Raw genomic sequence first — 10,670 nt, forward strand, 5'->3', positions numbered from 1 at the left:
TCACCAGTGTTTGGCAGAGACTCTGCTGTGTTGTTGAGAAAGACCTGATGAAGTCAGTCTGAATTTCCTTTCAGAGACAGAGACTCGTCTCGACGGCTGCTGCTCTGACAAACTCTGAAGCTCTCCTCTTTCCAGAGTTGCTCCACCTCTCACTGCAGCTCTGCTGCTCACGTTTTGTTTCCTCCCTTTTGATTTACAAGATTATTGGGGGCAAAGGTGGTGCTTTACCTGACAGGTGGGAGGAGTAAGGTTTGTGAAGAGCTCCTGCTGACCTTAATTATATGATGAAACTTTAAGGATCCTTATAGGGGTGTAACGGTATACAAAAATCACGGTTTGGTATGTACCTCGGCTTTGAAATCAGGGTTCGGTTTATTTTCGGTACAGTAACAGAAAACAATGCAAACATTAAATTGCTGCTGATTTATTATAAAGTTTTGTAAACATCCAAATTAGTTTACAATTTTTTAAATTACACATACACATAATAAATAAATTATATAAAATAAAAAAGGATAAGAAATAAAATACTGCTGCGAACTACTACCACGTTCTCCACTAAATAAAATATTCTCAAAACAATACCACATATAGCTGATAAAATATAAACATACACTGCAGCATTCTTCTTCTTCTTCTCTTATACCATCTATGGGCATTATCAATCCCAGCTTGAAGGCGTGCTCTTTTCCGAAGTCTAAAGTCTGTTTAAATGCCGAAAGGCTTTGCAGTGACTGTGTCCTTCATGTGATACCATAAGTGAGTTAGCAAGTTTGACGTGTTGGCAGAAATATAACCGATCACTACTGAGAAATGTCGGCCTGCTGCCTTCGTCTTATCGACTTGTACGTTGTTGTATTTCACTAGGAAACCGAAGTGTTCCCAAACAGAACAGGTTAACAATAAGGGAGGGTCCTAAAGCTCTGGCTTCTCTGCACTGGCCATGATGCTCAAGTCACTAGTTAGCGAGAGGCTGGGCCAAAGCGTGCTGCTTGTGTAGCGCTGTAAGGCGGAGATTTGGTCCACCACTAAATATGTCCGTGTAGAAACTCGGAATTTACGTATGTTCCACACACAAAGCAAGCCTAATATATGACGTTAAAGACTGCATTCGGTGCACATGTGCACTGTTCCAAACATTGTACTGAAACGGTCTGGTACGAATACACGGACTATTACACCCCAAGTTTCTTAGCCTCACTTTAACCAGAAGAGTTTAGTGTATTGGACAAATTTCATTCACAGCAGGACTGTTGCTTTAGTTTCAGCGAGGTGTACCTAATAAACTGGCCAACTGAGTGTGTTTCTCTTTAGAGGACCCGCAAAGTGTGAGTTAATTCTACTTTCTACCAGTTTACCAGATTTCTTTGTTTCAGGGATTTTCAAGAAATCAGCTTCTGTGTTTAAAACAAGAGAATCAGGAGAACGAGACTTCCAGAAAACTCGAAATAAGTAGATTTGGAAACTGGTGAAGATGGAGGAGATGGCGTCTGCTCTTGGAACAGAAACGTCAGAGGTTGTTAGTTGTATCCTCGGCCGTCATGAGTGATTATCCAGTCCATGATGGACGCTGTGTTCACTCACATGTATCAGGTTGGTGCGGCAGCAGGACAGTAACTCTGGGCTCATCGTTCCTTTGTGTTGGGATCCATCTAGCGGTAGTTCTGGGTCATAACAGCAGTTAGTGGTCGACATGGACGCCTGTTGTTGCTGCAGTGCAGCAGGGAGTCATGTAGAAGTGGTCAGACGTGAGGACGGCTGTCAGCTCTCACGAAATGCTCACAAGGAAAATGAATTATTTACAAACTGTTTATTGTGAGTAAGAGTAAGGCCTTTTACATGTCTGTACAGAATACAGTATGTTGTTATTATTAAAAAGGTATTTTTCTACATTTTTTTTTTGCAAATTTACTCAAACTTCATCTTGAGATATGCGGTGTCTTAACATAAGTATCTGTTGGTTTAGCAGATGTGTAAATAGATATTCTCCACAACATGTGTGTCATGATGCAGAGACGAATGCACAATGGAAAATATCTTATAACAAATTGTGCAATGAAGTGAAAAGCATCACCACAGTAAATAGATTCTTTAGAATATAAGATAACTCTACTGATCACTGATGGTCTTAGACATTAGGCAAGGCAAGTTTATTTGTATTGCACATTTTAGCAACAAGGCAATTTAAAGTGCTTCACATAAAACTTAAAAGCAACATAGGGAAATATAAAAAAACATTATACAATTTTAAAAAATAGTCAAATAAAATAAAAACAGGTTATTGTACCTGATAAACCTATTTGTTCACTCATAATTCTAATGGGTTATGAATAATCAGGCTTTTCACCTTCCATTGTTCTTTTTGTTTTTTTTTATTTCCCACCTCTCTCACCGATCAAACCTCGTACAATATTTCCTCTTATTCACGATTGTTTGCACTACATTCTGGTTAAAAGCAGTCAAAACAGCGGAGAAAGCTTAATTGTACTTGGCCTTGTTAAGACATTCAAAACAGAGGAGAGAAGCGGTCAGCTCTGCTCGGCCTTGCCTGGACGCTCCGTGACCCAGACCACAGAGAACAATACTAGAGATTCTACCACATATTAATTTACCTGACCTTTTGCATGTTGTCTTTGAATTCCTGCATGATTCAGTAGACACAGACTGAGTCGATAGTTCGCTCCTGGAAATGAAGCATAATGCGATTGAACAGTTCCAGGAAGAAGCTGAAATGATGCTTCTCGCATAGTGGTAAGATCAAACTCGCCTGAGTCCTTGATGGTTTCAACACACCGGAGGAGGTCATCTTTGTTCTCAAACACAGTGTTCACAGCACCATCTTACTGCGTTTGCTCTTGGAAGAGACCTAGATGGAGACAGTCTGGATTCCTGATTTTTTTTTTTTTTCAATGGTGCATGAGGTTCAGTGAGCATTGAGTCAATGAGTTCATTCTGTACAGTAGCAGTCTGCAGATGCTCTTGAAGAACTACCTCTAGTGATGCTACAAAATCCTCTGAAACCAGCAGGATATTGTGAGCTTTCTCTTTCATCGTCGCCATGCGGGGCTATCTAAAAGGCACCACTGATCTTGACAGTATTATTTTCAACAGGATGTGCCTGTTTTTGTCAACCTCACTATGCTGACGGATCCCTATCCTGTAGCTTTCATCAAGCTGAGCACCTATGCTTGCCTCCCAAACTTGGTTAGTTGTATTGTATTTTCTGATATGTGCTTCAATTCGTTCTATCCTGTCGGAATCCATGCTGGTTCTGATCCTGTCGTTTGAAAAAGAATGTAGGGAAAGCAAAATAAAGCACTGGTGCAAGCCTTCTTAAACCAGCTTCTTGAAGAGGACCGCATATTGTCTTCCTCTGTCTTTGGATCATTGTTGAATTATGTCATTTAACAGAATTTTCTGACTCCATTCTAGCTAGCTAAATAGCACTCTCTGTCTCCAACAATGCTATGCTCAACATCCCCTTCTTGGGCCTGTAATGTCAGATACACCATGAGCCACTCTGCTGCCTCCCCATTGATTGTTGGTGTGTAATCAGCAGCACTCAGACAAAAGGTGCGTTTGACTTCATGCGGCCCTTTGCAGTGCTGACTTAACGTGGTGCGTAGGTACTTCATTCTACAGGAAGTAAAATGTGTCCGACTTGACGGCAGTGTTTTTATACCCCACCCCTGCAGTTGCCAGCAGCTCACGTTTGACTATCAAATTGGGCTGAACAATTAATTGCATCTGCGATATTATCGCGATGTGATAAAATTAGATTTTCTAATCGCAAAGGCTGCGATTACACTCTGGTCACATGACACAGGAGAGTAAACCAGTCTGCAGAGGAAGCATCAACTTGACACGTTATGCTGTACCTTGACTTGTTGTACAATGTGAACTGAGATAAGGACTTATTAATTGGTGGTTGAACTGTGGGTTTTTTATTGAGTGCTTACTGTATAACACACTGTGTTGAACTTAGTTTTTCTTGTTGTCTGTAGTTGGCCGACCTGATGATGATATATTATTTAATGACATGACTTATATTATTAAAATTAAATATTTCTTCTCCACCATTGCTCATAATAATAATTCATGCAATTCATGCTTCACCTAATTTCATCATAACACAGGCCTGACCCACAAGAAAGAATAGTGTATGTTTAATCTATCTAATATTGTATTGGTCATATATAATATCCGTTTTGAATAATACAGAAGGTAAAGAGCTAAGTTTTAATCTCATATTAAATCGCAATATTGGTTAAAAAAAAAAAAAAGAAAAAATCAGATTATTTTCCAAAATCGTTCAGCCCTACTCTCAAGTCAGATGAAGTCATCACGAACACACCTTTTATTGCTTTTGCAGTGCAGGTTGCATCCGTCCTACTAAGCTCCTATCTCTTGTATTGAAGAGGAGTGAACTACACATGTACAAACTATAGAGAAAGTTTATAGTCAAAAAGTCCGGCGCAGAAATATCCTATCAGTAACTTTAAACAACGTAGACCATTTGTAATCTACATTTTATTGCAGATTATATATTTTACTCACTATGTAATATTTACCCTGCATATTTAAAAAATATATTCTGTATATTTTTGTAATTTTTTAATTAAATTAAAACTTAAACTTAAAACTTATTCAGTGAATGTCTCGGATGTGTCTAGCGTTGAGGCGGCCAACCGCCACTGCTATTGTTTTTTTGTCACTGTGTGACTACTTGGTACTTTTAAAGCAAAGTATTTCTAATGACCCTCCCGGTAGGTTGTAATGACATGCGGCTAAGTAACGATACTTCCTATAACTTTAGCAAATGAACTGTTAGCTTTCCTGCTCTGCTTCCAGACCAGCGTGTGAAGTCCAGGGGAGATGTTGGGTAGCTCTAACTAGTGTTGTAGTACTCGAAACTGGTCATGGTCTCGAGACCGGTCTTTTTGATGGTCTCTGCATTTGTACTCGGTATTGTCTCGGACATTGAGGACTCAGGATTTTATTTCAAGACCATAACTATGGGAATATCAATAAATTGCTTTTGCATTGTCTGATTTATTTAACATCCTAATTTTGATTGGATGTAAAACATATTGCTTCAAATGCAACCAGTAACCCTAATTAAAAATGTGTTGCCATTAACGACTGTCCCCCCTCCCCGTGATGGTAAGCATGGAAAGGGAGTGTTGAATAAAGATGCTTACGTTGATTTCAGCTCTTATTGTTTGTATGTGGGTGATTTAATGGGAATGTGGATCTTTCAGATCAATTTGAGGAAGTACCTGATGATCTCTTTCCGCATTTTATTGTGCGTCATGTAATGTGGGGAACTGGTCTTGGTCTCGACTTGGTCTCGCCCTCCCTCAGTCTTGGTCTCAGCCTCTAAAAGTCTTGGTCTTGATAAACTCTGGTCTTGACTTGGTCTCTGTCTTGACTACAACACTAGCTCTAACCACCTTCTCTTTCCAGTAGTTGGGAAAACAACATACAGACTGTCATTAATGGACGCAATAGTCATGTTTACATATAATTGTCAAGCAAATTTTAGGCAAACGTTTTAAATGTCGCAAAAAAGAAAAATTTGTTGCCTCTCTATCAACTGCCTTGGAGCGAATAAACCCCACCCCTACTAAATGTGCATTTGTTCCCTTTAATAAAAAAAACAGTACATGAAATAAGAAGTAATTAGTTTACTCTGACAGGAGAGATGATCAGAGGGGGAGAGATTTTATCACCATCACTCAGACCAGGACAGAAATACGGTAAGAGTTTGTCAGTGAAGCAGCAGCCAGTAAAGGAGTAGATAAGAGCTGCAGCATCTACGTCATAAAAGGAGACCAGACCCTCCTCATAATCCACAAACACCCCCACCTTCTGAGGCCGAGACTTCAGAGAGAGACGGACTGGAGGGCCAGCAAGAGCTCTGTACTGATTTCCATTTCGCAACCATACAGTCCAGTAACCCTTCTCGGGACTCAGTGTGATGTCTCCCTTCCTGTTGATTGACTCTCTGGCCACTCCTAGATCCCAGTCAGTCTTTCCTTTAACCTGAACCTCAAAGTAAAATTTGCCGGAAGAGAAACTCTGCTTTCCTAAGACATCAACACAAATGTCAAATCTCTCTGGATTGTCTGGGATATCCATCTTCACACCACCATGACTGACTTCTTTCCCATCATCAGACAGGATGAGTTTAGGATGTGCTGTATCAGGATCTAGAGTCACATCCACTGCATACTGCTGGACCCTCTTCAGCTCAGACTCAAACAGCTTCTTCATCTCTTTACTGAGTTTCTCTTCCAACTGATTCACAGCTCTTCTTACAGTTCCCTCAAATGATGGACTGACGCTGACCTCTGTCCAGTCCTTGGTGGGTGGAGGGTGGATGTTCAGGGACTGGACACTCTGGAGAAGATGGAGGTGGTCTTCAGTGCGTGAGAGCTGCTCCACCTCAGTCCTTCTCTTGATCAGCTCAGAGATTTCCTGTTCCAGCTCTTTGATGAAGCCTTCAGCCTGTTGCTCTGTTGTTCTCTGCTTCTCTTCGATGGTGTCGATGAGCTCCTTCAGGCCTCTCTCAACAGACTCCTTCAGAGAAGTGAAGACCTGAACACCTTCTGCTTTCTCTCTGTCTGCATCTTCCTCACTGAGGCCAACCGACTGTTTGATCTCCTCAATCTTCAGTCGTCTCTTCTGGATCATCTGCTGAATTTCAGCCTCTGTCTTCCCCAGCTCGGCCTTCTTTCCTTCATATCCTTCCTTCAGAGGAACAACATCGTGCATCTTGTGGTCTGAAACAGTGCAGAGCATGCAGACACATGTCTGGTCGGTCTTACAGAACAGCTCCAGAGGTTTATCGTGCTTCGTACACATCCTGGCTTCCAGGTTCTCCACAGGGTCGATCAGCTGATGTCTTTTCAGGCCTGAAGCTGTCAGATGAGGCTCCAGGTGAGTCTCACAGTAGGAGACCAGACACACCAGGCAGGACTTCAGGGCCTTCAGTTTGGTTCCAGTGCAGACGTCACAGGGAACTTCTCCTGGTTTGGACTCTTGTTGATCCGAGCTGCTGCTCTTGCTGCTGCTGCTGCTGCTGCTGCTGCAGGCTTCCTGCTGAGCTGACTGTCTGAACTGAGAAACCATCTCAGAGATGAAAGTGTTGACCCGCAACTTCGGTCTTGTGTTGAAAACCTCATTACACATCGGACACTGGTACTGGGCGTTAGTTTTCCAGTGTTCAGTGATGCAGTTTTTACAGAAGTTGTGTCCACATGATGTGCTGACAGGATCAGTGAACACATCCAGACAGATGGAGCACAGGAACTGATCTTCAGATCTCAGATAGTTCGCAGCAGCCATATCTACACATGTAGGGAGAAAAGAACCATTTATTTCAAAATACAGTTTGAATTATTAGTTTAAAATAAAATAAGTTTGATTACAGTTCTTTTGTAACATAAGATAATAGATACAAGTAAAAAAAAAAAAAATTTTATATGAGAGATTTATTGGGATATTGGCACTAAGCTGAGGAACTGCAACCATTTAAGCTGTGCTGGTAAACTCAAGCTGTCTATGAAAACAAAATAGTTCAGAAAATATACATAGCATGTTTTCTAGATCAGTTTTTTATTTAAGAATAGCACTACTCAGAAAGCTTACTTGAAGACACACACTGCCTTTCCTCTAGCTGCTTCACATTAAAAGCCTGCTGGTGGTTCACTGGTGGAAAGCTTTTATTGTGAAACAGCCAGAGGAAATCAAAGGTAACATGGCTGCAGGAAGCGATCAATAAACAGGAATAATATCAGTATAAAGTATAAAGTTCGCTGCAGGCAGGTGCAGCAAAGTGTCTCAATATTCAGCTACAGACTTTTCTTTTGAGCTGCTGTTACTTATAGCCTTCTTGAAGACCGTACTGGGGATGCCAGTTGCAGGATGGGTCTTAACTTGTTACAAGTAGCCTAGAAAATTGCAATATAAATAAATAATATAAGTCATTGGCACCTTTTCACATTCCTTTCTAAAATTGTAGCCTACTTTTACTCTTGGTATTTTCTTTGGGCAGGTAATCTACTTTTAATTTTGCTACAGTTTTCATTCATACCTTCATAACTTCACCAGTCTATAATCTGCATTTTGCTTCATTCAGGCTGTGCGCAGTTACGCAGATCAGCCCTGGTCTCGGGCGCTTGTCACAGCACAGAGCTGGGTAGATGCAAACATTTAGAAAATCAGGCAAACACCTTTTCAGTTTAAGGCTTTATTATTTATGGTTCTTCTGATCCAACTGAAATCCAGTGAGCGCACACCATGGCCGGTGTTAAAGAGCGACGCAGGCTGCTTTCCAACAGCCTGCATCGCTCTTTAACACCGGCAAGTAAATACTTTTATTTTCCATTAACAGCGTGTTAGAAGCGTATTAAGTCTCTGCAGAGCAAATGTAGACTTCACACTGTAACATCTAAGTCGGATGATCACTGGATTTATTCTGATGTATTAACAGTATCCTGTTGTTGAAAAGAGCATTGCTTTCTTTAGTTCTTTCACATTAGTTATTAATTGTTGTATAGCGAGTCCATAAACCGAATGTAGCCGGTGAAACTAATCTTGGCTTTCACTCAGCAGCTACCAGCTGTTCTTTATTCAGGAAACAATCATTTTTTAGATGCACAGAGAGAGAAAGAAGATATGGGTGGATAGAACAGACCTGTTGGCCTTTACGCATGACGCTCAGCTTCCTCTGAATGTAGGTTTACCTGCTTCAACAACGATCTGCTCCATGTTACTGCCACAATCACCCTTTGCATTGTTAAGATTATATAGATACTTTAGGAATAATCCGATTGTGTTGGCAGCCTGTGTTATTTCAAAGCAAGTGGTTTGGTATAGGCTACATGTCCATAATAAAAGAGACAAGCAAAAATAGTGGCTAGGCAGCAAGCTGATATTTTAAAGTGATCTTATCAACACATGGAGATTTAAATAGGAAAATAATTGTATTAAACAGAAATAGCTAAATTACAGATAATTAACAAGCAAAGCAAATTGCATTACCTAGAAATAACCTGTTGCACAGTAGATGAAATATGTATTTAAATATATAGTAGATAGAGTAGTTGTACTTTTTCTGGAGTAAAGATTTTGAGTACTCTACCACTGGGCAGCGGCACCAGTAATAGTGCTGATATGGTGAACATGTGACTGACAGCAATAGGGCAAGAGATGAGTCAAAGCCCGCAGAGTCCAAAGCACCAGTTTATGGTAAGATTGATGATGATATGGCTTATTTATGTATTGTATTCAAAGACTCAGCTGAGTTGATTTCTTTACTTTAAGAGAGTTAAAGAGGTGTTTCTTGTTTTAGTACGTATGCACTGTACTTTCATTCTCAAGAATACAGAAATAAAGGTCTCTAAAGACCCAGAGCCCCTGACAAATGCGTTGTCTGGAGAGTGGGCTGACCAGGGACAAACTCCTGGGCCATTTGTTTGCCCCTGTTCGTGACCGTCCTTGTCCTGAAAAACCTGTTTAGTGTACATAAACTGTTTTAAAAGTAGTCAAAATTGCCACACAGAGATGAGCATCCTACAGTATTTTAAGATGAAGAGGACAGAGGTCACAGGAGGAGGAGTAGAAATAACTGAGGAAGACGAGCTTGTAAGTGGTATGGATAGCTACTAGACATTCTAAAACTCACGTAGTAAAAGACTTTGTTAGTCCAATGGCATGTCATCAGAGTTTACATTGAAGACCGTTGTGTGTTCACAAACATTTGTTGCAGGGAGAGTCAAGGCACAGGAAATATCACAAGTGTAAGCCCTTCAGCGTCCCCTCCAGGTTCAAAGTCACTCCTACACCCCTCAACGTCACAAGTATGAAATGAAAAGAGTGGAACTTCCTGCCTGAGTAGAGCTGCAGGTTTGTGTTGATGCTGCTTGTTGAAGCTGTAAATGTGATCAGCTGTACTCACCAGTGTTTGGCAGAGACTCTGCTGTGTTGTTGAGAAAGACCTGATGAAGTCAGTCTGAATTTCCTTTCAGAGACAGAGACTCGTCTCGACGGCTCCTGCTCTGACAAACTCTGAAGCTCTCCTCTTTCCAGAGTTGCTCCACCTCTCACTGCAGCTCTGCTGCTCACGTTTTGTTTCCTCCTTTTGATTTACAAGATTATTGGGGGCAAAGGTGGTGCTTTACCTGACAGGTGGGAGGAGTAAGGTTTGTGAAGAGCTCCTGCTGACCTTAATTATGTGATGAAAGTTTAAGGTTTCTTAGCCTCACTTTAACCAGAAGAGTTTAGTGTATTGGACAAATTTCATTCACAGCAGGACTGTTGCTTTAGTTTCAGCGAGGTGTACCTAATAAACTGGCCAACTGAGTGTGTTTCTTGACAGCTGTCCAAAAGACGACCATTGACACCTTGCACAAGGAGGGCAAGACACAAAAGGTCATTGCTAAAGAGGCTGGCTGTTCACAGAGCTCTGTGTCCAAGCACATTAATAGAGAGGCGAAGGGAAGGAAAAGATGTGGTAGAAAAAAGTGTACAAGCAATAGGGATAACCGCACCCTGGAGAGGATTGTGAAACAAAAGCCATTCAAAAATGTGGGGGAGATTCACAAAGAGTGGACTGCAGCTGGAGTCAGTGCTTCAAGAACCACCACGCACAGACGTATGCAAGA

At 41.1% G+C, this 10,670-nt stretch overlaps 3 protein-coding genes across 4 annotated transcripts in view; all 3 read right to left on the reverse strand.

The window, feature by feature from the left end:
* LOC123961500 (E3 ubiquitin-protein ligase TRIM21-like) overlaps positions 1-102 on the reverse strand; it is a gene marked incomplete at its 3' end in the record, with an annotated part of 4,329 nt that extends 4,227 nt beyond the window's left edge. The window contains exon 1 of the mRNA XM_046036969.1: positions 5-102. The remainder of the gene's footprint in view (positions 1-4) is intronic.
* gnao1a (guanine nucleotide binding protein (G protein), alpha activating activity polypeptide O, a) overlaps positions 1-10,670 on the reverse strand; it is a 121,207-nt gene that overhangs the window by 38,136 nt on the left and 72,401 nt on the right. The gene's annotated exons all lie outside the window — the stretch shown is intronic.
* Positions 5,673-7,395, reverse strand: LOC123962011 (E3 ubiquitin-protein ligase TRIM39-like). Its single transcript, XM_046037879.1, has one exon. It carries the CDS (start codon positions 7,348-7,350, stop codon positions 5,683-5,685), a length of 1,668 nt encoding a protein of 555 aa, XP_045893835.1. The 5' UTR covers positions 7,351-7,395; the 3' UTR covers positions 5,673-5,682.

Source organism: Micropterus dolomieu, linkage group LG22 (genome assembly GCF_021292245.1).
Source record: "Micropterus dolomieu isolate WLL.071019.BEF.003 ecotype Adirondacks linkage group LG22, ASM2129224v1, whole genome shotgun sequence".
In the NCBI taxonomy this organism is placed as follows: Eukaryota; Metazoa; Chordata; class Actinopteri; order Centrarchiformes; family Centrarchidae; genus Micropterus; species Micropterus dolomieu.